Source organism: Dipodomys merriami, unplaced genomic scaffold (genome assembly GCF_024711535.1).
Source record: "Dipodomys merriami isolate MVZ:Mamm:240054 unplaced genomic scaffold, mDipMer1.0.p SCAF_342, whole genome shotgun sequence".
Classification (NCBI taxonomy): Eukaryota; Metazoa; Chordata; class Mammalia; order Rodentia; family Heteromyidae; genus Dipodomys; species Dipodomys merriami.
The window spans coordinates 279,630-307,232 of NW_027204960.1; the positions used below are offsets into that span (position 1 = coordinate 279,630).

The following is a 27,603-nucleotide window of genomic DNA, read 5'->3' on the forward strand; positions in this document are numbered from 1 at the left end:
CACCCCGGGCCTGGCCACGCCCCGCCCCAGGACCGGCCACGCCCCCTGGACCGGCCACACCCCGGGCCTGGCCACGCCCACGCCCACGCTCCGCTGCCTGAGCACCCCTCCCCCTACTCTGCCCCAAGGCCGCTTCCTCTTTGCCTTTTTCTTCTGTTCTGACTCTGGCCTGGTCACCCCGGTGGAGTGGTGGGCGTGGCCTCGGTGCTGAGCCCGTGGACTGGTGGCCGTGGCCTCGGACGGACTGGTCACCCCGGTGCTGAGCCCGTGGACTGGTGGGGGGGGGGCCTTGGATGGGCTGGTCACCACGGTGCTGAGCCCGTGGACTGGTGGCTGTGGCCTCGGACGGGCTGGTCACCTGGGTGCTGAGCCCGTGGACTGGTGGGGGGGGCCTCAGACGGGCTGGTCACCCCGGTGCTGAGCCCGTGGACTGGTGGGGGGGGCCTTGGATGGGCTGGTCACCCGGGTGCTGAGCCCGTGGACTGGTGGCCGTGGCCTTGGACGGGCTGGTCACCCCGGTGCTGAGCCTGTGGACTGGTGGCCGTGGCCTCGGACGGGCTGGTCACCCCGGTGCTGAGCCTGTGGACTGGTGGTCGTGGCCTCGGACGGGCTGGTCACCACGGTGCTGAGCCCGTGGACTGGTGGCCGTGGCCTCGGACGGACTGGTCACCCCGGTGCTGAGCCCGTGGACTGGTGGCCGTGGCCTTGGACGGACTGGTCACCCCGGTGCTGAGTCCGTGGACTGGTGGCCGTGGCCTCAGACGGGCTGGTCACCCCGGTGCTGAGCCCGTGGACTGGTGGCCGTGGCCTCGGACGGGCTGGTCACCCCGGTGCTGAGCCTGTGGACTGGTGGCCGTGGCCTCAGACGGGCTGGTCACCCCGGTGCTGAGCCCGTGGACTGGTGGCCGTGGCCTTGGATGGGCTGGTCACCCCGGTGCTGAGCCCGTGGACTGGTGGCCGTGGCCTCGGGCGGGCGCAGATGCCCCTGTGAGTTCCAAGCCAGCCCGGCACGGTGGCTCACCTGCCACGCTGGCTCCTCAGGAGGCTGAGGTCTGAGTTCCAGGTCTAGTGCTGGCACCAAAAGCAGGTCCTGAGCAGAGCACCCTGTGTCCCAGAGACACGCAGGCCTCGGCAGGCGCCCGCTGGTCCTCCCGGCCTCCCCACGGAGCTGTGCAGAGATTCACCACGGCTCACGCCCGCATTAGGAGGCTTCTAGATCATCCTGGTGTGTGAGCGGATCAGAGTGACTCATCCTCTTAGCAGACTCAGGCAGGGTGGGATGGGTCCACCCGGTCCACCCTCACCGCTCACACAAGTGGGGCTTAGAAAGCAGCTTTGCCAGGCGGGGCCGACTTGATCTGCTTTCCACAAAAGCGGGGAGGCCGAGTTCTTCAGCGGTCGGCCTGGTGTCTCGGCGCCTGGGGCTCCGCTGGCAGGGCGTTTGCCGAGCCCCAGCCCCAGCCGGGGAGGGGTGCGCGTGGCTGGGGGGCACTTGGGACATCTTGAGAGGGGTGGTGGGCACCCGCTTCTGCAGAAAGCGCGTCTCCCGCAGGGCTGGCAGAGAGCATCACTGACGGTGCCCGAGGCAACGGCTCTCACAGAAGCCGGGGGAGGAGGAGGCTGGGTTCCAACTCTGAGGGTCACCATAATGATGGGGCGCTGCGGGCCGCCTGTGATCTGGCCCGAATCGTGGAAAAGTTTGCACCGAGCTGGGCCCACAGAGCCAGCTCCGTGGTCTAATTTAGAACCCCAAGGCTGCAGAGTCGCGCCCTGGTTTGCAGTGATTGCAGGTTGCGAACACATGAGCAGAGAGTTTCCAGCCCAAAGCAAGGCTGAGGCCGGTCCCGGGCAGCCGGGCAGAGGACACAGGCAAGTGTGTAGTGTCCATTAAAACACACTGCACTTTCCCCCCATTTCCTGCCGGTACGAAGGCTTGGACTGAGGGCCTGGGCACTGTCCGTGACGGCCCGCGCTCCTCCACTTGAACCACAGCTCCACTTCTGGTTTTTGGGGGGTAAATGGCGCTAAGACCCCCACCAGTTTCCCTGCCCGGGCTGGCTTTGAACCTCTGACCCTCAGCTCAGCCTCCTGAGTGGCTAAGATGCCAGGCATGAGTCGCCCGGCAGCTTCAGCACAGGAAATGACGGAATGGTGAGGATTCAAACAGGGCCGTGTGGGGCGATGGACATCAACCCGATCCCCAGCAGTTACCAGCCCTGCCGGGGCGCGCCTCCCCCTCCCAGGCAGCAGGGACCTCACCCCAGACTGCAGGGCAGAGAGCCTGGCCGTCCAGGCCGCTCCTCTTCATCTTTCTGGCTACCGTCAGCAAATTCCACCCCGGCCCAGAGGGATTTGTAGACAATCCGGCGTGGAGAGGCACGGCTAAAGCTGCAGGGGCTGTGTAGAATTTTGTTAGTGTGTGGACGGTCGGCTCTCGGGAGGCCGCGTGCGGGCTGGGACCTCGATCGGGGCTGGCACGGGAGGTGAGTGGTTGGCCAGATCTCCCAGAGGCCCCGCTCCTGCGTGTTGTCTGTGAGTCTGGCTGCCGGTGGGCTCGGCCGAGGGCCGTGGTGAACGACGTCCTGTCAGAGCCGTTCCACTGGGAGTTCAGAGCCCAGCCACAGGAATGTCGGGCGGGTGGTGACATCATTACGTGGGGGTTTGGGCATGGCGCCGGTGGCTCACGCCTGTCATCCAGCAGTCCAGGAGGCTGAGATGGGAGGATCCTGGTTCTAAGCCAGGCTGGGTAGACAACTGCGTGAGGCTCTTGTGGCCTGGTGCTTTCTACACAGATGCTGTTCCCACTGAGCCTCACCTCAGGCTGATTCCTCCCGCCCAGCCCCCCCCCCCCAAGTCATGGGGCTTGAACTCAGGGCCTGGACGCTGTCCCTCAGCTCTTCAGCTCAAGGCGAGCGCTCTACCCCTTGAGCCACAGTGCCACTTTCGGTTTTCTAGTGGTTTATTGGAGATAAGAGTCTTATGGACTTTCCTGCCCGGGCTGACTTTGAACCGTGATCCTCAGATCTCAGCCTCCTGCGTAGCCAGGATGACAAGGCCTGAGCCATTTTCTTCTTCTTCTTCCCATAAGCTGTTCTCATCCCACCAGCCTTCCCCCGCAGTCCTCAGGCCTGGGGGCCTCCTTTCTCTTGGCTCCCAGGCCCCGTGTTGTCCACCCCCCCAGTGGTCCCCTGAACCCCTTAGCTGTGTCCTGCGGCGCACCCCCTCCCACCCCTCACCCGGTGGTGTCCTGGGAGGTGAGTGTTTGGGGTGCTGTGAGGCGCTCAAGACACTGGGGCGCCCTGTGCTCCCCGCATCTCCCGCCAGTGCCCACCCAAGGGGCCGGCCCCATCTGTAGACCACACTGCCCCATGACTGGGGGGTAGATGTCAGTGGGGGAGACGCCCCGACTCTGCCCCGTTGTTTGGCAGCCTGAGCAGCATCTGAAGGCTGTGATTTGTCCCCCCTCCCTGCTCCCCCCTTGCTGGACGGAACCCAGGCTGCTCGGGCTGTGCTGCTTGGGCTGGGCTGCTCGGGCTGGGCTGCTCGGGCTGCTCTGGGCTGGGCGCCCGGCTTCGGCCTCAGTCCACCGTAACTGGCTCTCTCCATGCGTGCGCTTCCCTGCAGCGCTGGACCCTAGTCCGCCTTCCTTTCCCTCTGGCTCTCTCTGCATCCTGGGATGCTGTCCCCGGCCTCCCCTCTCCTTGGGTGAGGCCCCTCCCCGACGCCTCTCCCTGATCCAGCCCAGCCACCTGCCGTGCTGTCTGCCAGCTCAGCCGCCTCTGAAACCCGCCCCTCAGGCCACGGAGGGCGGTGATTCTGGAATGTTCTGTCCTTGGTAGTGAACTCTGACCTCAGACTCCTCTTGCCCTGTGGGGTGACACCCCGCTTTGCCTCACATCTGCACCTGTTCTCATGTAACTGTGGCCTAAAACGGAAACTGAGGAAGCAGACAAATAAAACACGCTCCTTTCCCCTGCCTTCCTCGTTCAGTATGCGCAAGATCTCCATCTAGAGCCGAGATTAGATCTTGCTAAGCGGGGGACAGATCCTTGTGTCCGTGCTGGAACATTCCATCATCTGTTCGATGAGTTACCCCCAGGAAGAATGGCAGGGTGAGCGCCAGCGCCCGTCCTCCGCTGTGCAGAGTGAGGAGACACTGGAGGAATCTGGGCTCAGCCCGCCACCACGCCCTGCGACACGATCTAGACCAGCCCTGCGCCAACCACAGCGCCAGCCCCTCCCGTTTGACGCGGCCGTCACTCTTCACACGGGGTCCCAGAGCTGGCCTCTCACCGTGATCCTCCTAATCTCTGCCTCTGAGCCTCACGCCTGGCCGCGGGCGTCTTCTGTCTCTGGGCCCTGGCGGAGCAGGCCCGCGGGCCCCTCCCTGCCGGCCAGCCCGGGACTCTGCCGACGCCGCGGGCCTGTGCGCCCTCCACGGCCGGCCTCCTCAGGAAGACCTTGCTGATCAGGCTGGGAGCGAGCACGGAGCGCACAGGCGCCAGCGAAGCCACCTGGAAAGCACTCTGCTCCACCACTGGGCTCACCGACGGCCATCACTGGACCCACACCTGGGGCTTGTAGAGCTCAGCATGGCCGCTTGGGGGACTGGTGCACACGCACACACACACGTGTGCACAGATGTGTGCACACACATACATGCGTACGCACGCGCACACGCACACACACATATACATGCATGCACACGTGTGCATACATGCACACACATGTGCACATATACTCACACACATGCACACATACGCACACAACATACACGTGCACACATGCACACATATGCACACAACACACGCACACATACACACGTGTGCACACACACACGCACACACACTTTCCTTCCGCATCACCAGAGCTGGCCGCAGCTTCGTTGTTATCGCTTCTTTGTCTTGGTGGTGGTACTGACTTTGAACTTGGCCTCCCACGTGCTCGGCTGCACTGGACGCTGAGCCACGCCTCCAGCCGAGTCTTTCGCTGCTCGTTGTGAGGATGGGCTCCCTCCCCCCCCCCCCCCCCCCCGCCTGCTCTAGGTTCCCGGCATCGCAGCATGGCAGGCGTGTGCCGCAGGCCCCCGGCTCCCGTGGAGACGGCCTCTCGGGCTTTTCTGCCCAGGCTGGCCCTGAACCACAGTCCGTCCAGTCTCAGCGTTGCACAGAGCTCAGGAAGCCAGGCCCGCACGACCGCACCCCTCCACGGGCTCCGGCGGCTCTCCCAGACTCTTCTCCCCCCCGGCTGGCCGAGGACACTTCCAAGCCTTGCCCCCTCCTCAAAACAGAAAGCCGCTGGCACTCAGAAAGCGGCCCTGCCTGGGAGCCGCGGCCCGGGGGTTCACGGGCCCCAGAGCCTATTTCAGAAAGTCCCTCAGAATGATCAAGCTGCTCTGTGGCAAGCTGCTGAGCCCTCCCCCCACGCTGCGCTCCTTCGGCCCGTGGCGCTGGCCGCCATCCCAGTCCCCTTGCTCCTCACCAAGAAGTGCGGCTCATACCTCCGGGCCTTTGCACATGCTCTGCCTCCTCATGACCTACCGAAAAGCTACCTGTTTCCAGGTGTGCCGGAGTGCTGGACACAGCCAGCGACCTGGACTGCTCCCCGGATCTGCCTGTCCCCCCTCTTGCGTGTGACAGCAGCGTCCCTGCCCCGGCTCATGTGCCACCCCTGCCCAGCTCCCCAGCATGCTCCCCCGTGTCTTCCCCACCCCACCTTCCCTCCCCACCCCGGTGTCAGGTTCTCACCAGAAGTATTTAAGACAGAGCAGGCGGTCTGGCAGGAACGCTTAGGGTTTGGAGAGCTTCAGGCGGCCGTTGCAGGGATTCGTCAGTGTCCTTTACCCCTGGGAAACAGCGGCTCTGAAGCTGGTCGCGTTGGCCAAGCTACAAAAGCAATTCAGTCATGACGCCGCAGTCTCCCGTTCAGCGAAGTCAGAGCGTGGGGAGCAGGCTGGAGGGAGAGCCTGGGGATCACTGAGCAGACAATTAGCCCCTGGACCCACGGGTGACCGCCGAGAGGACGGGTTAATTGTCTTCTTTCCGGGGTCTCATCAGGGTGGATTTCTGCGGATGCCTAATAATTAACTTATCCGCAGAACATCCATCTATGCCTTTGGCCTTTACCATTCCCATGTTAATTCCTACTTTTCATAGCCGGGGGCTTCTGTTCATGGAGTCATCCTGTTTTCCAGAGTGGCGTTTATATGAAAAGCAGGGACTAGGGCATAGAGCACCTGTAGAGCCGAGAACGGTGGAGACATCTTCGCACTTCTCCCACTTGGATTTGTACCCCTCAGCCGCCCCTTTCCCAAGCCCAGTTGATGACTGCTGCCATCTTGATCTACCATGATGAACTCAATGCTACCAGGCACCAAGTAGCTCACGCCTATAATCCCAGCACCCCGGGAGGCGGAGATCTGAGGATCACAGTTTGAAGCCAGCCCAGGCAGACAAATCAGTGAGACTCTTCTTCTCTCCAGTTAACCAGCAAAAAAGCTGGGAGTTGAGCTTGTGGCTCAGTGGTAGCGTGCCAATCTTGAGTGAAAAAACCCAAGAGAGAATGTGAGGTGCAGAGTTCAAGCTCTGTTACTAGCTCAAATTAAAAAAAAAAAAAAAATGGGAAGAAGAATCTTAGGACGTAACCTCCATTTCCCTGTGGCCCTGTCCACAGGCTCCACGGAGCGTCACCTCTGCTCCCGGCTCTGCAGGGAATTGAAGATAAGGATCACGTGGACTAATCCCGCCTGGCTTTGGCCTGACAGTCTTGGATCTCTGACTCCTGAGTTGCCGGGGTTACAGGCATGAGCTACCAGTGTCTGGATGTTTTTTCCCCATCTTTTTCATGCTCATCCCCGTAGTTCTTTTCAACCTCAAAACTCGAGAAGATTGAGAAATCGAAATTCTTCAGGACATTTTTGAAGGGGAAAGGTTTCTAGTGGCAGAGATAAACCAGCCTTGTTCCCAAGCTGGGCCTGAGTTTATCTGGACACAGAAACAGCCTTTTACCATCCACGTATATAAACAAACAGCCTTTCGCCGTGAATGTGGTAATTTGTTGGTCCAAAGCGATCGTGGTCTCTGTGGACCGAGTGAGAGGTCTCTTTCCCCCAACAGACGCTGGTTCTCAGTGGATTCCTCTCACAGCCTCCTTTGTGCTGACCCCCGCCCCTTCTCCTTCCTCAGGGAGGAAGATGAGTATTCGGAGTTGAGGTCGGAGCTCAGCCACAGCCAGCATGAGGTCAACGAGGACTCGCGAAGCTTGGACCAGGACCAGACCTCCGCCTCCATCCCCGAGAACCAGTCCACCATGGCCACGGCCGACGTGGGTGAGCGCCCCCGCCCCCCCAGCCCGCGCTTGGTTTCTGGGTTACAGAATGGAAGTTTAGCAGCACCCGGGGCCCTGAGGGGAGCCTCCGCTCGCGCTGGAGTTGGGGAGGAACTTAATTACTACCTTGCTGGTCCAAATGGAGCCAGGGAGCTGAACTAGCTCTTTCCCTGCCCTAATCAGCCTGAGTTACACACGTGTCACCTCGGCTGGGAAATTCCAGACAGAGAACCACGTAATACAGGAGTGGCAGCGTGGACGCACTTCCGCGCCGGCTGGGGTTTGGGATGCGGTGGGAGGGGGGGTGGAGGGGGGCTGGGGGGTACTTAGCAGCTGTCAGATAACGAACAGGAATCTGAAAATCACTCCAGCACGCTGGTCCCGAGTGACGACGTGGGCGTGCAGAGTCCGTGGCAGGGAGGTTTGGTTTGGAAACAGTTGAGAAGCAGACCCCTGGTGTTGGGGGCTCGAGAGGAGCAGCCAGTGGGAACATCAGCGCAGTGTGTCCCGTCTGGACGGGGCCAGGCGCCGGCGGCTCACCCCTGCATCCCGGCTACTCAGGAGGCTGAGATCTGAGGATCGTGGTTCAAAGCCAGCCTGGGCAGGAAAGTCCGTGAGACTCTGATCTCCAATGAACCACCAGCAGACTGGAAGTGGGGCGGTAGCTCCAGGGGTGGACGGAACGTCCTAGAAGGATTCAGTAATGAGGACGGGATGGGGTGAGGAGAGGAGGTTTCCGGTCTGTCCATCCCTAGTAAGAAGAAAACTCAGGGATCAAGGCTGAGTTTGTATATGTGGGTGCGTGTGCATGCACACCTGTGTACGCGGGGGTGTGTGTGCATGTATGTCATGTGTGCACACGTGTGTCTGTGGGAGGGGTAGGACTGGCAAGGCGGCCATTGCATAAACGTGGGTGGGCAAAATCATGGCTCAGACTAAGGTGGCGCCAGCAGAGACGTGGAAAGCAGACGCACGGTGTACACCGGGGGGCGCGTGGCGGGGTTCGCTGGCTGGTGGGAGGTGGCCGTGGTGGCGGGGGGGGTGCGGCCGTGGCTTGCGCCAATGTGGGGTGTGGAGGAAAGGACCCAGTCTCCAGCCTTCCGCGTTGCTGCGCCTGGCCTGCAGTTGCGGGGTGGGCGGGGGGCATCCTGTCCTTAGCGGGGCCCAGCGGTGCTGGGGTCTCGAGGTGGCTGGGTGGGGGTCTTCAGAAGGCAGCGGGACTTGGGACGCCTCAGTGGAGAGATCTGAGCTGGACAAAACCAGCCGGGAGGCCGCGGGCTGTCGGCAGATGGCGAGGCGACACCAGTGGGAGGAGAGGGGGGTGGAGGGGGGAGTGGAGGGGGGGTGGAGAGGGGAGTGGAGGGGGGGTGGAGGGGGAGTGGAGGGGGGGTGGAGAGGGGAGTGGAGGGGGGGTGGAGGGGGAGTGGAGGGGGGGTGGAGAGGGGAGTGGAGGGGGAGTGGAGGGGGGAGTGGAGGGGGGGTGGAGGGGGAGTGGAGAGGGGAGTGGAGGGGGGAGTGGAGGGGGGGTGGAGAGGGGAGTGGAGGGGGAGTGGAGGGGGGAGTGGAGGGGGGGTGGAGAGGGGAGTGGAGGGGGAGTGGAGGGGGAGTGGAGAGGGGAGTGGAGGGGGAGTGGAGGGGGGAGTGGAGGGGGAGTGGAGGGGGGAGTGGAGAGGGGGGTGGAGAGGGGAGTGGAGGGGGGAGTGGAGGGGGGGTGGAGAGGGGAGTGGAGGGGGAGTGGAGGGGGGAGTGGAGGGGGAGTGGAGGGGGGGTGGAGGGGGGGTGGAGAGGGGAGTGGAGGGGGAGTGGAGAGGGGAGTGGAGGGGGGAGTGGAGGGGGAGTGGAGGGGGGGTGGAGGGGGGAGTGGAGGGGGAGTGGAGGGGGGAGTGGAGAGGGGGGTGGAGGGGGGAGTGGAGGGGGGGTGGAGGGGGGGTGGAGAGGGGAGTGGAGGGGGAGTGGAGGGGGAGTGGAGGGGGGGTGGAGAGGGGAGTGGAGGGGGGGTGGAGAGGGGAGTGGAGGGGGAGTGGAGGGGGGAGTGGAGGGGGAGTGGAGGGGGGAGTGGAGGGGGAGTGGAGAGGGGGGTGGAGAGGGGAGTGGAGGGGGAGTGGAGAGGGGAGTGGAGGGGGAGTGGAGGGGGGAGTGGAGGGGGGGTGGAGGGGGGAGTGGAGGGGGGAGTGGAGAGGGGGGTGGAGGGGGGGTGGAGAGGGGAGTGGAGGGGGGGTGGAGAGGGGGTGGAGGGGGGTGGAGGGGGGTGGAGAGGGGAGTGGAGGGGAGTGGAGGGGGGTGGAGGGGGGAGTGGAGAGGGGTTGGAGGGGGGGAGTGGAGGGGGGATGGAGAGGGGAGTGGAGGGGGGAGTGGAGGGGGGAGTGGAGAGGGGTTGGAGGGGGGGAGTGGAGGGGGGATGGAGAGGGGGGTGGAGGGGGGAGTGGAGAGGGGGTGGAGAGGGGAGTGGAGGGGGAGTGGAGGGGGGAGTGGAGGGGGGGTGGAGAGGGGAGTGGAGGGGGAGTGGAGAGGGGAGTGGAGGGGGGAGTGGAGGGGGAGTGGAGGGGGGAGTGGAGAGGGGGGTGGAGAGGGGAGTGGAGGGGGAGTGGAGGGGGGAGTGGAGGGGGGGTGGAGAGGGGAGTGGAGGGGGAGTGGAGGGGGAGTGGAGGGGGGGTGGAGAGGGGAGTGGAGGGGGGGTGGAGAGGGGAGTGGAGGGGGAGTGGAGGGGGGAGTGGAGGGGGAGTGGAGGGGGGAGTGGAGAGGGGGGTGGAGAGGGGAGTGGAGGGGGAGTGGAGGGGGGGAGTGGAGGGGGAGTGGAGGGGGGAGTGGAGGGGGGGGTGGAGAGGGGAGTGGAGGGGGGAGTGGAGAGGGGGGTGGAGGGGGGGTGGAGAGGGGAGTGGAGGGGGGGTGGAGAGGGGGTGGAGGGGGGTGGAGGGGGGTGGAGAGGGGAGTGGAGGGGAGTGGAGGGGGGTGGAGGGGGGAGTGGAGAGGGGTTGGAGGGGGGGAGTGGAGGGGGGATGGAGAGGGGAGTGGAGGGGGGAGTGGAGGGGGGAGTGGAGAGGGGTTGGAGGGGGGGAGTGGAGGGGGGATGGAGAGGGGGGTGGAGGGGGGAGTGGAGAGGGGGTGGAGAGGGGGGAGTGGAGGGGGAGTGGAGGGGGGGTAGAGAGGGGGGAGTGGAGGGGGGGTAGAGAGGGGGGAGTGGAGGGGGGGATGGAGGGGGGAGTGGAGGGGGGGTGGAGAGGGGGGAGTGGAGGAGGGGGTGGAGGGGGGGTGGAGAGGGGGAGTGGAGGGGGGGCCGGAGGTGGGCGGTGGAGGCCGCGGCCCGTGTGCACACGTTGCAGGAGGTGGTGGGCAGCAGATGGCTTCTCGCAGCCTCGGGTCTGTGCACCTCCCCAGAAAAGGCCAGAAACCCCAGTGTGTGTGTGTGTGTGTGTGTGTGTGTGCATGTGCGTGTGTGCACGCATATGCGTGAGCGTGTGTGCGTGCGTGCATGCGCGCATGTGGGTGCATGCATAGATGTGTATGTGTGTGCGTGTATGCACGTGTGTGCATGCGTGTGTGCGTGCACGCATGCGGGTGCCTGTCTCTGCTGCTCTGTCATTGCCCACTTTCCCTCCTCACGTTACACTGGCGTGTTCCGTGGCGTGCTCGTCTGCGTGACTGGCTGTCCGCTCACCGAGCCTCATTAGGCAGTGGTGTGTGCTTGATTTCTTCATCTCCTGGTAGTTCTCCAGAGCCTCTCCCAAGGTCTGTCCTGAGGCCAGTGTTCAAGACTCCTGTTGGCAGGGAGGGGAAGGGAGGGAGGGAGGGAGGGAGGGCGGGAGGAAGCAGCCAGTCAGGACGGGGGGAGGGCCTGGGCAGCTCTGCTAAGGGGGATGGGGGTTGGCAGTGCCCAAGCCCTGAGTTCACGCCCCGTGAGTGACCTACAGCAAGCAGCAGCAGCCTGACAGCTGGGTGAGAGCTGGAATCGTCCTCGACACGAGTTGGGGGCTCAGCCTGGGCGTGGGCACAGCCCCCCCAGCTCCTTGGAGAATGTGGCCAGGCCTGCAGGGACCTGGCGGCCGTCACTTCCCACAAGTCAGGGGCTGCGAGCTCAGGGGGCGCGGGGGACGGGGGGTGCCGGGCGGGACAGAGGCCACCTGCTGCGTCCCCCAGGGGGGCAGCGCCCGGGACAGCCTGGCGAGCGCGAAGGCCGGGCGCAGAGCGCAGGCGGCGTGTTGCTGATGGAGCTGGCCTCTGCCTCTCCTTACTCCTTTGCCATTTTCCAATTCAACTGCTGCGCTGGGGAGGGGGGGAGGAGGGGGAGGGGGAGGGGGCCGCCTCAGCTCCTCGCCCCACCGCAGCTGCTCCATTGGCAGCCCGCATCAGGAGCCACCTGGCCGCGTGGTTCAGCTTCCCAGCGGGGCCTCGGCTCCTGCAAGGACAGCGCGGGTTACCTTTAAGAAGGCTTTGTCACCGGGAGCCAGTGGCTCACGCCTGCCATCCCAGCTGCTCAGGAGGCTGAGATCGGAGGATCACGGTTCAAAGCCAGCCTGGGCAGGAAAGTCCATGAGACTCTTACCTTCCACAAACCACCAGAAAACCAGAAGTGGCGCTGTGGCTCCAGTGGTAGAGCACCAGCCTTGAGCTGAAGAGCTGAGGGACAGCGCCCAGGCCCAGAGTTCAAGCCCCATGACCGGCAAAAAAGAAAAAAAAAAGAAAAAAAAAAAACCGTGGCCATCCTGGCACAGAGCCTCTTTCTGAGCCTAGTAAAGCATTAGTTACATGTAAGGCCAAGGCGGGCCTGTCACCCCGGCTCATCAGGAGGCCAGGACCTCAGGGTCAGAGTTCAAAGCCAGCCCAGGCAGAAAAAGTCTGAGAGACTCTGCCTCCTCTGAACCACCGAAAAGTTGGAAGTGGCGCCAGCCTTGAGTGGAGAAAGCCAGCCAGAGCGTGCGGCCCTGAGTTCAAGTCCAGTGACTGACCGTGAGGCTGGAGGCAGCCAGGTGTTGTGCGTGAGTCCTCGGCGTGGTTAATGTGGGTTTTTCATGGTGGACCCCATTTTCAGAGGCAGGACGGGGCGCTCGGAGGAGGCAGGCATGGTGGCCTGACCTGCACAGCTAAGAAGGAGCTGGCTGTCACCAGGCGTCTGCGTCCCCCGCTCTGCTCCCGTCCCCACGGCTGCACGGGACCCGCAGAGGGCGGCGTGCTCCTGACCCTCCTTGGGGGAGCCGCACGCACCCCGGGAACAAGGGCCTGGCGCGGGTGTCACGAAGCCACGTCTGAAAGGAGCCGCAGAGCTGACCAGAGGACCTGGGGCTCTGACGCCCCGCGCCCCGCTGCACGCGCCTGGAGCCAAGGCTGCGCCCAGAGCCCGGCCGGCTGCAGTCCTCACCGGCCAGCAAGCCCTTCTGGTTCGGGGTGGGAAGCTTGGTTTCTGGAACTCAAGCCCCGTGAGACCGTGGCGTCCGCCAGGAACACAGGGCGGCCTCCCGAAGCGTCCTGCGCTCGGCTCGTGGCTTGCGCGGGAACCCTGCTTTGTGGCGCGGCGGCGCCCGTGACCTGGGTGTCACGGGAGAGCCAGGCCCCGCAGGCACACTTCATGGCTGCGGGAGGACTATTTCGGGGTGCGGAGCCGCCGCTCGAAGCGGGGAGGGGAGGCGGGCAGGGGCGCCGCAGAGCCGCCCTTCCGAGAGCGGTTTCGGGAGACCCGGAGCGGGGTGCGGGGGGTGCAGAGGGACAAGCAGCCTCTGCACAGGCTTGCTCCGTGCTAGCAACGGGGGGGGGGCTCCTCCACTTAGCTTTGTGTCCCGGTTTGGAGACTCGGGTGTTGGAGGTGGCGCTTCCTCTGGTGGGAATGGTTGCTGAGCCCTGCAGGGCCCTGTACTGCCGGGTTCTGGGATGCGTCCTTCCCTCCCTTCTTTGCTCCTCCCTCCCTCCCTCTTTTTCTCTTTCCTATCCTTTTTCCTTTCTTTCTCCCTCCATCCCTTCCTTCCTCACCTCTCTCCCTCCCTCCTTCTCCCCCTTTCCCTCTCCCTCTCTTTGTCTTATCTGTGCAATGCGCATCCCTGAGAAGCTGGTCACAGGAGGATCACAGCTGGAAATCCAGCCTAGGTGGTGAGTTTGCGTGCCGCGTCACGGGAGGCCCTGGGGGGCGACTGTATTTCCTCCCAGAGACCCGATGAAGCAAACAAGACCGACGTATGCACATTAGCTGTCCCGGGGCGGCCAGCCAGTCATCCGGCACGGCCGCTGCATGGCGTTGCTACCAGGGTTGAGAACAGGAGGAAGTTAGCATTCCCTGTCGGGCTGTCAGCCACTGGCTCCCGCACAGAGACCGAGGCGTGCCCTGTCCTCCAGCTGACCCCTGCTGCTGTTGGAATTCGTGATCCCTTTCTAATACAAGGAGTCTTTACATTTAAAAAAAAATCTTTTATTTCTTGTGCCAGTCTGGGGCCTGGGCACTGTCCCAGAGCTTTTTCACTCACAGCTAGCGCTGGACCGCTTGAGCCACAGCTCCACCTGTGGCTTTTTGCTGGTTCATTGAAGAGACGAGTCCCACAGACTTTCCTGCCTGGCTTCCAGTCTTTATTTTCTAGATCACAGCTCTTCAAGTTGACTTGGTCTGAGGCTGATGGACGTTCATGGCATATTTTCCCTTAAAAACAAGCATTTTAGCTGGTTGCCGGCGGCTCATGCCTGCAATCCCAGCTACTTGGGAAGTAGAATCTGAGGTCTGTGATCCAAGGCAGCCTGTGCCAAAAGGACCATGAGTCTCTTATCACCAATTAACCACCAAAAAGCTGGAAGTGGAGCTCTGTCTCAAGTGGTAGAGCGTCAGCCTCGAGCGAAAAAGCTAAGGGGCAGCATCTAGGCCCTGAGTTCAAGCCCTAACACTGGAACACACACACACACACACACACTTTCTGAGGCCCCAGATTCTCATTAGAAAAACAATCCAGCTGCTGTCACAAGTCTCACAGAGAAAAGGGCCAGGAACAATGCATCTTTTGCGGGGTTTGCACTCCGGGCCTCGCTCTTGCTAGGCAGGGGCTCTGCTGCTGAGTTTTGGGTACGGTGGCCATCGAAGGCCCCCTCTCCCCCCACAGCGCGGGTGCGAGCCTCGGGCAGCCCCCTGGAGGGCCATGCGTGCGCCCCGGTGAGCGGGATGTTTGTTGACCATGCGTGTACCCGCCTCGCCCGGCCCCGTCCCGGTCCTCAGCAGACCCGTGTGAGACCCCGAGCCCCGGGCTGGGGCCCCTGGTCTTGGTGTGCGTCGGTCCCCCGGCTCTCCTCTGCCCTTCCTCCTGGCTTTGTGCGGACTCCAGCTGCCGGTGTCCTTGGTGTGCGGGCCGGGGAGGCGTTGGGGGTGACCCCGTTCCGCCCAGTGGATCGGTACAGAAGCGGGATCGGGTCTGGTCACCGCGCGAGCGCCTTCCGGGACCTCGCCCGAGGGGGAAGGGACGAAGCCAGCCAGGGGAGCGCAGGTCGCAGCGGCTCTGTGTGAGGAGTCGCCCGGCGCGTCCACACTCTCGGCCTCAGTTTGCAGGGCAGATGCGTGGCGCCTGTGGCGTGGGTCCGTGGGGGCTTTCTCGGGGTGATGGGGCCCTGAGCAGAACGGCTTCCGTGTGGTCACTACGTCCACCCATGCGGTGGGGGACGGCGGCCTGCTCCTCTTCGGACCCCGCTTCAGGGAGGGGGGAGCAGGGTCTCCCCTCGTCCCTCCTCCGCTCCCCAGGCCCCGCGGCCTCCCGTGCACGCCGTGCCCGGGGTGGGGGGTCCCACGCAGCGGGAGCACGTGCTGCCCTGGCGAGGCCGCTGTGCCCGGCGTGGTGCAGGCCATGCGACCCTGTGCCCAAACCCCCGCGCACCGGCAGGAGCCCGCCGCCCTCCACAGCCTCTGGGTTTTCCTGTCGGTTTGGTTTGGTATTTTGCCAGTCCTGGGGTTTGAACCCAGGGCCTGGACCCTATCCACGAGCTGCTTTTTTTCTCCAGGCTTGAGCCTTGAGCCACATCTCTACTTCTGGATTTTTGTGGTTAATTAGCAATAAGAGCCTCATGGGTTTCCTGCCCTGGCTGTCTTCAAACTGTGATGCTCAGATCTCAGCCTCCTGAGTAGCTTGGATTACAGGCGTGAGCGACACCTGTGTTTTTCTCATTTGTCGTTCTTAAACATCTAATCAAGTTTCACTAATAGAACTTTCGCCAACCGCCTGTAATCCTAGCCACTCCGCAGTCTAAGATCTGAGCATCTTGGATCAAAGCCAGCTCCTGGCAGACAAATCTGAGACTCTTAATCTCCAAAACAGCCAGAAATGGGAGGCAGGCTCAAGTGGTATAATGCCCAGCCTTGAGAGAGAGTGCCAGACAAGGGTGTGCGGCTCCCGAGTTCAAGTCCCGGTATTGCCACAAAGATAAATACTAAAAAGACTTAAACTGTTCTGTCTTGGAGAAGATCCAAGTCCTTTCTTGCAGGAAATGCAGAGAGAGATAACAAACACCCAAGCCAGATCAGATAGTGATAATGGCCGGGGAGAAAAATACAGGCTCCTGCGAGGGGCGTGGGCAGAGGGCACCGCCCCCGGGTGGGTGGAGCTCGGTGGAGAGCTGGCATCGGCCCAGCGGGGCTGGCCAGGGACGGGGTCAGCGGAGGAGACGCGGTGGGGCACACAGGAGCGCGCCGGGGCCGAGGGCAGCTGCAGAGCTCAGGCGCCGAGCTTCCGGATTCCCCCAGGAGCTGGACAGGTCGCCCGCGTCCAGGCCGCACGCCCACGGACCGGGAGTTGATTGTTCTGGGGCGGGCCGGGCACCGGGGGGTCATAAAAGCTCGCCAGGAAACAGCACGCGGGCACCCCGGGATCGAGGCCCGGAACCCTGGTCATGCCGAGTTCTGCAGGCTCGGGTAAGGAGAGTGGGGGCCTGGACGGGAACGGGTTCTGGGCCTGTATCCTCAGGCCTAGGCTGGCCAAGCTGTGGGCATGTGGCGGGGGAGGTGGCCGCGGTGGGCGTGGAAGGCCAGCCGTCTAAACCGGAGGACGTCGTGGTTGATTCCTGGTGACCGGAGTTACGGGCCGGCTGGGGTGCAGTTCTCCAAGATGGATCCTCAAGGCGCGAGTTTGAGCCCGAGGTGGAAAACGGGAGAGCACTGTCTGGGCCGGAAGCCTCAGGCTGGTTTTCTCCCTGCGTTCTGGAAATCTGGCTGGGAATGACGTGGGGTTGATGAAGTCAACCTGGGAAATCCTGTACTCCACAGACGGGGCGCTGTGGCTCACGCCTGTAATCCTACCTCCTCAGGAGGCTGGGGCTCAAAGATCACTGGTCGCAGCCGGCCCAGGCAGGAACGCCCACCGGACTCTACCTCCAGTGAACCAGCAAAAAGCTGAAAGAGGCGCTGTGGCTCAAGTGGTAGAACACCAGCCCTAAGTAAAGCCAAGCCAGAGTGTGCGGCTCTGTGTTCAATCCTCAGAAAACAGAGCCCTGCTCTCACAGCGCTAAGGCTCTGCCGAAGCCTCACAGACGTCCACACCACATCAGCACTGTGCTGGATAAGAAGGGAGCCCGGGCGATCCTCGCTTCCTGGGGAGAAGGCTTTGGGCTGGACAGAGCTTCCAGGCCTGCAGGATCATAGCGGAACCCAACAGAGCGGTTTCAGGAATTTGTGTTGGATTTCAAGGGACCCCCCCCCCAACAAAGCTATCTTCTGGGCGCGCCCGAGCGCACTGCATTCCATCCATGACTCTGCCTTCTCTGGCCCCTGGCAGTGAGTGAGCCCGGAAGCCCAGCTCAGAGTCCTAGAATTGCCCACGAGACGTGTGCACAAAGAGCAGCGTGGAATTGGTTTGAAACTGGATCCTGATAGAAGGAACTGGATGAGCTGGCAAATATGGTACCTAGCAGTTGGCACATGGGACAGGAATGGTCTCTTACGACTTCTGTTGGGGGTGTTTTTTTTTTAATGGGTTGCATTGGTTCTATTTTTGTATATGTGTATAATGTACTTTGGCCTCGTTCATATACACTGGGTGTGTGTGTGTACACGTGCACCAGATGGCTTTTTTTTGCTCAAGGCTGGTGCTCTTCCACTTGAGCCATACCTCCACTTCTGGCTTTTTGCTGGTTAAAGAATCTCATGGACTTTTCTGCCCAAGCTGGCTTCCTTTTGGGAGGAAGGGGGGGTGCAGAGACCTAGAAAACTCCCAATAGAGTCCCTAGGCCTGGGAAGATGGCTTGCCTGGCATGCATGAAGCCCTGGGTTCCATTCCTCAGGACCACAGACACAGAAAAAGCCAGAAGTGGTGCTGTGGCTCAAGTGGTAGAGCGCTAGCTTGAGCAAAAGAAGCTCAGGGACAGCGCCCAGGCCCTGAGTTCAAGCCCCTGGACTGGTTAAAAAATAAAGAGTACTGAGGGCCTGTGGGTTTGGAGGCCGAGCGCGTGGGGTGGGGACGCTGGCCTAGAAAATCCCGGGCTCCGACACCCTTCCCTGTCACCCCGGGCTCTGACACCCTTCCCTGTCATCCCGGGCTCCGACACCCTTCCCTGTCACCCCGGCGAGCCCCCCGTGGAGAATGGACCAGGGCACGTTCATGGGGGTCTGCCTCCGCCTCACCCCGTGGCCTTCCTCACCCCCGCGCAGATAACTGCAGTGACCTGAACTCGGAGCTGCAGAGGGTGCTGACGGGGCTGGAGAGCGTGGTGTGCGGCCGCAAGAAGAGCAGCTGCAGCCTGTCCGTGGCCGACGTGGACCGCCACATCGAGCGGCTCACCACCGCCAGCGAGCACTGCGACCTGGCCATTAAGGTAGGTAGGCTGGCCTCGGCCCCCTGCCCAGCCTGGCACGAAAGGCAGGACCGCACCCAGGGAGCGGTCACTGGGATTTGAACTCAGAGCCTCACGCTTGCTAGGCAGGTGCTCTACCGCTGGAGCCACAGCCCTCTTCCGTGTTGAGGTTATTGTTCAGATAAGCACTTACGTGTTTTGGCCTCCAGCTGCGATCCTCTGATCCTGGCCTCCCAAATAGGTGCGCACGTGTTTTGGCCTCCAGCTGCGATCCTCTGATCCTGGCCTCCCAAATAGGTGCGCACCACCACATCCAGGTTTTTGTTGAGAGAGGGGCCTGCTGGCTTTGAGCCACGGCCTTTCTGCTCTGGCCTCCCGAGGAGCTGGGCCACAGCGCAAGCCTCCGTGCCTGGTCGCACTGCTGCGCCTCAGTTCTCACTTCTGCTTCGCAGCCGTCAGCTCAGGCTCCCCAGAGCACACTGAGCCTGCTCTTTCTTCTTTCTAACTTTATGAGTCGTTTTTGTGCATGCATACTGTGTTTTAGATGCATTTCTTTTCATTGCTGCTACTGGGTCTCGAACTCGAGGTCTGGGCACTGTTGCGGAGCTTTTTTTATGCACTGGCACTCAACCACTTGAGCCACAGCTCCACTTCTGGCTTTTTTAGCTGGCTAATTGGAGCTCAGAGTCTCAGCCTTTCCTGCCCAGGCTGGCTTTGAACCGCGATCCTCAGATCTCAGCCCTCTGGGTAGCTGGGATGCCAGGCGTGAGCCACCTGGGCTCCCCGCTTTCTGCATCCCTGACCTGACCCGGGGCCAATCCTGTTCACGCCATTCCACCTCTGAAGTGGCGCTGTCCTGCTGAGCCAGCACCCTGGCCATCGTGGGGAGGGAGGGGGAGAGGAAGAGGGGGGAGGGGGAGAGAACGCAGAATGAGAGCGCCGCGCTGTTGGTTGAGGCGAAGGCCATGCTGAGCCACGGTCGCCCGGCTGTGTGCAGTCAGGTGACTCGGGACTGGGCCCTTTCTCCCAAGGGAACCAGCGTGGCTCTTTGTCGCGGTTGTGTTTTGCAGACAGTGGAGGAGATCGAGGGGGTGCTGGGCCGGGACCTGTACCCCAACCTGGCGGAAGAGCGATGTCGGTGGGAGAAGGAGCTGGCCGGGCTGAGGGAAGGGAACGAGAGTCTGACGGCCATGCTGTGCAGCAAGGAGGAGGAGCTGAGCAGGAGCAAGGCCGCCATGCACGCCATCCGCGAGGAGCGGGACCGGCTCCGCCGGAGGGTGAGCGCCGCCCGGCCAGGCCTGCCCTGCTCAGGGCCGGGGCGCCACGGCCGCCCCCCGACCGCCCCGGCCAGGCCTGCCCTGCTCAGGGCCGCCACGGCCGCCCCCCGACCGTCCCGGGCCAGGCCTGCCCTGCTCAGGGCCGGGGCACCACGGCCGCCCCCCGACCGCCCCGGCCAGGCCTGCCCTGCTCAGGGCCGGGGCCGCGGGCACCCAGCCAGGGCCGCCCCGACCGCGCGGCTTCTCATCCCTGAGGCCCGCCGGCCTCTTCCCACCCAAACGCCATTCTTAGAAGGAGTTTAGGAATCCTAAGTTGGAGACACAAGACTTTCAAACAGTAACTTTCTGACCAGGCACCAGTGGCTCACACCTGTCATCCTAGCTACTCAAGAGACTGAGATCTGAGGATCGTGGTTCAAAGCCAGCCCAGGCAGCAAAGTCCATGAGACTCTTATGTCCAGTGAACCATCAGAAAACTGGAAGTGGTGCTGTGGCTCAAGTGGTAGAGCGCTCGCCTTGAGCTGAAGAGCTGAGGGACAGCGCCCAGGCCCAGAGTTCAAGCCCCACAACTGACAAAACAAAAAACTTTTCTTTGGAATCCCAAATCTAAGTAGCTGGTAAAATTACATCCATGTGGTATTCTCACACCTCCTTCACACTCAGTTCAGATGGTCAGTATGACACCTGCTTCTATTTTTTATGTTTGAAAAATAGTCTTGTCCATCAAACTTTTTTTTTTTAGTCAGTCATGGGTTTTGAACTCTGGTCCTGGGCACTGTACCTCAGCTCTTCAGCTCAAGGCGAGCGCTCTACCGCTTGAACCACAGCGTCACTTCTGGTTTTCTAGTGATTTTTATTGGCGATAAGAGTCTCATGGACTTTCCTGCCCAGGCTGGCTTTGAACTATGATTGTCAGATTTCAGCCTCCTGAGTAGCTGGGATTATAGGCGTGAGCCACTGGCGCCCGGCTTCCATCAAACATTTTTTCCTACAAAACTTGCACTTTCTAGTAGGTGCTCACTTTTATGTATGCTTGTGTGAGGTGTGTGATCTCTTCGAGTGTATGTCTGGGTGTGGTGTGTTTGTGTATGTGTGTATGCACATGTATGCACACATGCGCATGTCCGTGTCCGTATGTGTGTATATGTGCCTGCATGTGTGTGTATACGTGCGTGTGTGCCTGTGTGTACACGTGCACGCGTGTGTGCATTGTTTTTCTGTCCAGCAGCCATGAGTCATTCTTTTCTATCTGCCTGCATCGTGTTCAGTCCTCCTGTAGGCGTGTGGAAGAAATGACAGGTTTTGCGTTTACCAGCTTCCTTTGGGGCTGATGTCAGAGTGAACGCCTCGGCAGTCCTGTCTCAAGTCTCATTGCACATTATCAGCTCCATCCATTGTTTTGGGCTGACGTCCTAATGAGTGTGCTGGCAGGCAGCATCCGCACAGCCTCTGGTCTCCGATCTGGGGGTGTGTCTGGGGAACCTGCCTGGTCACCTGTGTTGCCCGCGCTTGCTTCTGTCAGCAGATGTGAATCACCCCAGTCAGCCAGGGCCTAAGCCGCAGGCCCCGCCCCCGCAGCCCTCCTCCCTCCCCCCCTCCCCGTCCCCCTCCCTGATCTCCAGGGCCGATACCCCTGGTCGGGACCTGCTGGCTCTGGGAAGGTGGTTGCTGAAGCAGGTGCTGGTCTGAAGTGTGACTACGTATTAGGCCACACAACAGATTTCTCCCGCTCACTCCAGACTGGAAAGCCTGGAGAGAAACAGACAGTGCCACCCTCCCCGCAGGGCGGCCGGCTCTGGGACCCCACAGCTCTGGGCCGTGCGTGGAGAGCGGTCTACACGGGCACTGGGAAGATGGGGAAGGGCTGAGCCGCAGGTGGCGTGTTCTGATCGTGATATTTGTACACGGGAAAGACCACGGCAGAACCCCAGGGGCAGTCGGAAGACACTTAAAGAAAAGAGTGTCTTCCAGTGGGCCAGGCTCCCTGGGAGGAGGGGGGGGGGTGAGGGGGGAGGGGCGCAGGGTGGAAGAACAATGAAATCTATTGAAATCATTCTGAGGAAGGGAGGGGCTGGCTTTGAACCCGGATCCGCAGATCTCAGCCTCCTGAGCAGCCCGGAGGACAGGCTGACCCCCGCCCCCAGCTCTTGTTTGTTTGTTTGTTCTCTAAGCAATGGTGGGTCTCAGATGACTTTTTCTTTTTGTTGTTGGTGGTGGTGGTCGTGGGGCCTGAACTCTGGGCCTGGGCGCTGTCGCTCAGCTCTTCAGCTCAAGGCGAGCGCTCTACCACTTGAGCCACAGCACTAAGTCTCACAGACTTCCCTGCCCAGGCTGGCTTTGAACCATGATCCTCAGATCTCAGCCTCCAGAGTAGCTGGGATGACAGGCCTGAGCCATTCTTACAACATGAGTCATGCAAGTCCCTGGGGCGCGGCTGCGGCCGCCCCGATGGACTCCTGGTTTGATCTCACCCAGGGCCGGGCTTGGAGGCCAGGGGTGCTCACGCTGTTCATCATTCAGGACTTGATCAGGCCTTTTTTCTGCCGTACAAACAGAAATCCCGCCTCTTCCAGGGGAGTTCTAGTGTGTGGTGGGGAGGGGGGTGGGTCCCCTCTTAGGAGAATCCCGCACACCCTCCATCAACCCACACAGTTTCTGGAAAGTTCCCCTACCGCTTGAGGCTCTTTTCCAGCTGAGTGCAGTTTTCTCCCAGGGAAGCTTCGCCCCTCCGGGGTGGATGAATTATGGAACGTTCCTTTACTTTGGTCCCCCAGTCTGCAGGGTGGAGAGGTGGCGGGTGGTGAATGGAGGAGCTCTCCTGCTGGGTGGTGAGCACAGGCCGCAGCTGTGTCGGAGGGGCTGCGGTGGCCCCGGTGTGGCCTTGGTCCCCGGTGGCCTGGTCCCCAGCAGCAGCGTCTTCAGGCCAGGGGCTCATCGGGCCGTGCGGGGCGGTGCACGGCGCTCCCTTCCCGGGGACCTGGTGCCCCCCGGGGCATCCTCGGGCCGACTCTGTGCTCTGCTGGTAAACTGAGGCTCAGGCTGCACCTGCCACGCGCCTCCCCTCCTCCCGGCCCCGTGAGCCCCCTGACCTGTCAACCACGCTGGTTTCAGGTTCGAGAGCTGCAGACCCGTCTCCAGAGCGTGCAGGCCACGGGCCCCTCCAGCCCGGGGCGGCTCCCCGCGGCCGCCCGCCCGGTCAACCCCAGCACGGGGGAGCTGAGCACCAGCAGCAGCAGCAACGACATCCCCATCGCCAAGGTGGGCTCCGGGGGAGGGCGGGGCCCGGGTGTGAGGGGCGGAGCCCCGGGACGGGGCCACACCCCCTCCCCCAAGGGTGGCACCGCGCAAGTGCAGAGTGACATGTTGGTGCATACGACAGTAGGTGTGGACAGCGGCTGGCCGGGGCCGAGGCCCAGTCCAGCGCGGGACCCTGAGTAGTGAGCCAGTGACAGCCCCACTCACAAGACTGACAGCTCTGCGGGCCAAAGAAATGGCTCAGGAGGGGTGGGCTGTGGCTCCCCCTCTTTCCTGGGTGAGCCAGCTGTCCGCTCTGAGTTCAGCCCAGCCTCGACATCCCACGGCTGGTTAGGCTGATGTAGTTTGGGGGTTTCGGTGGTGGCTTGGTTGGCTGATTTCTTTGCAGTCCTAGAATTTGAACTCAGAGCCCTGTGAGGCTGGGAAGGTGCTCTGCTGCATGAACCACGCCCTCGGTTCTATTGAGCTTTGGCTGGCCCCGGACTGTGATCCTCTTGTTAACACTCCCCTTGTAGCCGCCCCTCCCCAGCTTGGTATCGGTTGACACGGGCTCTCATGGGCTCCCTGTGGGGGCCGGTTTGGATTTATGACCCCCTGAACTCTGCCTCCCCAGGAGCAAGGATTACAGGCATGAGCCACCACACTGGGCAATGAGGTTTTGGTGGTGGTTGATGGTGGTGGTGTGTATGTTTTAACAGCAACAAATCGGTTTAGCTGGCATAGCTGGCCCTGGCTCTCGCAAGCGTGGTCTGAACCGTTGCTCTGGGAGCGGGGCCCGCAGCGTTTGATCATCCTGTGTTTCTTAAGATCGCTGAGAGGGTGAAGCTGTCGAAGACGAGGTCTGAGTCCTCGTCTGATCGGCCGGTCCTGGGCTCAGAAATCAGCAGCGTCGGGGTGAGTGTCGGTGAGCGGGCGGCCAGGGAGGGAGGGTTCCCGGGCCACAGCGCCCGTGTGGGGGGACAGGGGCCTCCTGACGTGCCCGCCAGTGAGCAGGGAGAAATCACAGGGCCCCTCCCGCGGTCAGAGGGGGCGTGGCCTCCACAGCCACGCTGGCCCTGCGGCTTTCCAGCCTTCTTTGTTCTTCACTCCTCTGGCAATCATCCCGGAAGCTGTGATCTCGGTCCGCTCCTGGCACTGGGGCACGGATGGAATTCCCGCGGTGTCTGGTCTCCACCTGCACCCCAGAGTCGGGGGAGCTGCCAGAGAGCCGGCCCATGCACGTCGCTCCTGGAGGATGCTCACGCTGGCCCTGGGCGGGGAGGGGGGGTGTTGATTCCTTTAGGCATGAGAGATGAGCCAGCTCTTTGATGGCGGGGATGAGGTTAACAACAGGAAAAGGTCTTTCTTTAATTTTCTTTTGGTTGGTCGTGGGGCTTGAACTCCGGGCGAGCACTCTACCACTTGAGCCACAGCACCATGTCTGGTTTTCTGGCGGTTCATGGGAGATCAGAATCTCACGGACTTTTCCTGCCCAGGCTGGCTTTGAACCGAGATCCTCTGATCTCAGCCTCCTGAGTAGCTAGGATGACAGGCGTGAGCCACCAACGCCCAGCACAATTTTTTTTTAAAATTATTATTCTAAAGGTGACACACAGCGCGGCTACAGCTGCGTGAGGCAGGAGCTGAGCACGTTTCTTTTTGGATGATGTCACCCTTCCCGGGAAAAGCTCTCTGAAGACACAGTTCCTTCCTTCCGTTTTTGGTGGTGCTGGGGAGACTGGCCAGGCAGCCACTGGGCCACGTGGGCCGCTCCCCGGCCCCTTTGGCGTTGGTGATCGTGTTATGCCCGGGCCAGCCTTCCATCTTCTTCCCTGTGCTGCTGGAGGTGACAGGCGGACACCCCGGTGCCCAGCCATTGTGCTTTCCCCATAGCTGGGATTGTAGACATGTGCCTCTGTGTCCGGCCATTGCGTGAGCTGGGGTCTTTGGGTCCTTTGAACTTTTCTGCCTGTCCAATTGCAATCCCCCAAATTTCACAAGTAGCTACTCCTGAAAGCCTCCCTGAACACCTTACAACAAGCACAGATCGCATGTGTTCAGACTCTGGGCCTAAGTGTGCACATAGAGCCAGAGCCTGAGCCCCGCAGGCGGCTCCTCCGCATGCCAGCTTCGTGCTTGTGTAGAGTTCTCTGTGTGCACCGAGGCCGACCGGCAGGGAGCCGAGCGCCAGGGTGCCAGCCATGGGGGGGGGAGGGGGCCCCTCCCTGCACGCTGGGGCGCTGGCACCGTGTGGGTCTGACGGCAGGGACGTCCCGCCCTGCAGGTCTCCAGCAGCGTGGCCGAGCACCTGGCCCACTCGCTCCAGGACTGCTCCAACATCCAGGAGATCTTCCAGACCCTCTACTCGCACGGCTCCGCCATCTCCGAGAGCAAGATTCGCGAGTTCGAGGTGGAGACGGAGCGGCTGAACAGGTGAGTGGCCGGCCGGCCAGCGGGCTCCTTCGCGGGGCGCTGCGGCGTCCACCCCCGGGCCGCGAAGCACCGACCACGGCCAGGGAGAAACGTGGACCTGTGCACAGGAAGTGACGGGCTGGGAAGGTGGCTCAGTGGTAGAGCGCTTGCCTCGCATGCACGAGGACCTGAGTTTGATTCCTCAGCACCACATGCGCAGCAGAAAAAGCCGGAAGTGGCGCTGTGAGTCAAGTGGTAGAGCACTCGCCTTGAGCAGAAGAGCTGAGGGACAGCGCCCAGGCCCAGAGTTCAGGCCCTAGGACTGGCAAACACACACGCACATGCACACACAGAACAGAATACACGGAACGATCTTGCTGGTCCTCCCTGATTCGTGGCTGTTCTGTACAGGGCTTGAGAATGAAGGGAATCCAGCCATCTAGGTCACCTGATGGCTTGATATAAAATGGTGATCTCCACCCTGTGGCTGGGGAGCAGAGGTCATGGGTGGGGTCGCTGGCCTGGGGTCTGGCCACAGAAGCCCTGGGGAGAAGGGATTGGTCAGCCTGAGCCTCTGAGCCTGGGTCTCGCCTCCACAGGCCTGCTCCGAGCTAGGCTCAGGGGAGGCCGCTTTCCTACTTCTGTGCACCCAGGAGAGACTGAGGAAGCAGGAAGCATTTGTTACGTGCAGCGCCAGTGATTGTGTCTAACAGCGTCACTGGGCTCGCGTAGAGAGGACAGCACCGAGGTCTCAGTTTGCAATGGGTCGGGAGTCGAGTGAGGCAGGGATGAAGGCCAACCTTTGCCCTTTGACCTTGCTATCAGAGGCACAGCTGGGACCCGGGGGCCGGCGGCTGCTCCACAGAAGCCAAAACGGGCGCTGTCCGCGGCGTCTCCTTGGCGCCTCGCGGGTGGGCCGCACGCCGGCTCCGCGGGCCTCTGCAACTGCGAGTCCCCCCGCCAGAGCGGCGGCGTGCGCATGGCGCGTGCGCCCCGGCTCCCTGCGGACGGCGCGTGCGCACCCCGGGCTCCGTGCAGACGGCGCGTGCGCACCCCGGGCTCCGTGCCTAGGCTCCCCCTAGGCTCCGTGCGCACGGCGCGTGCGCCCCGGCTCCGTGCCCAGGCTCCGTGCGGACGGCGCGTGCGCACCCCGGGCTCCGTGCGGACAGCGCGTGCGCACCCCGGGCTCCGTGCCCAGGCTCCGTGCGGACAGCGCGTGCGCCCCGGCTGCGTGCCTAGGCTCCGTGCGGACGGCGCGTGCGCACCCCGGCGCCGTGCGGATGCCCCGGCCGGGAGCTGACGGCCGTGTCTCTCTCCGCAGCCGCATCGAGCACCTCAAGTCTCAGAACGACCTCCTGACCATCACGCTGGAGGAGTGCAAGAGCAACGCGGAGAAGATGAGCATGCTGGTGGGCAAGTACGAGTCCAACGCCACGGCGCTGCGGCTGGCCCTGCAGTACAGGTGAGGCCGCTCGGGGGCCGCGATCGGAGGGCCGCGGCCAGAGCCCGGAGCTGACCAGGGCTGGCCAGGGCGCCCGGACCCCGGCCGCGCTCGGCCCTTGGCCTCGGCCTGGTCCACCCAGCGGCCACCGTCCAGTGACATGCGCGTCCCCGCCCCGCTGACATGCGCGTCCCCGCCCCGCGTCCTCGCCCCGCTGACATGCGCGTCCCCGCCCCGCGTCCCCCCAGTGTCCCGCTGACATGCGCGTCCCCGCCCCGCGTCCCCCTGGAGCTGTCCTGACATGCGCGTCCCCGCCCCGCGTCCCCCTGGAGCTGTCCTTCTGACATGCGCGTCCCCGCCCCGCGTCCCCCTGGAGCTGTCCTTCTGACATGCGCGTCCCCGCCCCGCGTCCTCGCCCCGCTGACATGCGCGTCCCCGCCCCGCGTCCCCCCAGTGTCCCGCTGACATGCGCGTCCCCGCCCCGCGTCCCCCTGGAGCTGTCCTGACATGCGCGTCCCCGCCCCGCGTCCCCCTGGAGCTGTCCTTCTGACATGCGCGTCCCCGCCCCGCGTCCCCCTGGAGCTGTCCTTCTGACATGCGCGTCCCCGCCCCGCGTCCTCGCCCCGCTGACATGCGCGTCCCCGCCCCGCGAACCCCAGTGTCCCGCTGACATGCGCGTCCCCGCCCCGCGTCCCCGTCCCGCGTCCCCCCGCCCGCCCCCCCCCCCCGCCCCTGAGGCCCGCGCTTCCGCTTCCGTTTCAGCGAGCAGTGCATCGAGGCGTACGAGCTGCTGCTGGCGCTGGCCGAGAGCGAGCAGAGCCTCATCCTGGGGCAGTTCCGGGCGGCCGGCGTGGGCTCCTCCCCCGGTGAGTGGCCCCACCCCCCAGCTCCTCGTGGAAACGGTGTCCGCTGAGGGCGGCAGGCCTGGGGCGGGAACGGGATTCCAGACACAGGAAGCAAACGGGCCCCGCGGGCCCGGGGCAGACGGCGCAGGGCCTCCCGGCGCCCTCCCGAGGCCCCGTCCCCCGCCCCATCCTCGGCTCCTGGCCGCTGAGGAGCAGGGAGAGCAATGGAGGAAAGCAAGTGGACGGTGTGCGCGTCCCCCGGCACCGCGCTGCCCCGCAGGGCGTCTTCGTGGGCGCAGCCCCGCCCACCCTCCCCCCAGGCCAGAGAGGCCGC

The 27,603-nt window shown here is 63.0% G+C and overlaps 1 protein-coding gene across 2 annotated transcripts in view; it reads left to right on the forward strand.

Moving 5' to 3' along the window:
- Positions 1-27,603, forward strand: part of LOC138803593 (colorectal mutant cancer protein-like) — a 91,200-nt gene that overhangs the window by 58,367 nt on the left and 5,230 nt on the right. Inside the window, exons 4-11 of one of the 2 annotated variants that reach the window (XM_069987651.1) lie at positions 7,185-7,327; positions 17,918-18,081; positions 19,131-19,337; positions 22,449-22,595; positions 23,400-23,486; positions 24,856-25,004; positions 26,305-26,445; positions 27,187-27,290. In XM_069987651.1, the coding sequence (XP_069843752.1) occupies positions 7,185-7,327; positions 17,918-18,081; positions 19,131-19,337; positions 22,449-22,595; positions 23,400-23,486; positions 24,856-25,004; positions 26,305-26,445; positions 27,187-27,290 (1,142 nt within the window). The remainder of the gene's footprint in view (positions 1-7,184; positions 7,328-17,917; positions 18,082-19,130; positions 19,338-22,448; positions 22,596-23,399; positions 23,487-24,855; positions 25,005-26,304; positions 26,446-27,186; positions 27,291-27,603) is intronic. The other variant, XM_069987653.1, reaches the window with a different exon arrangement.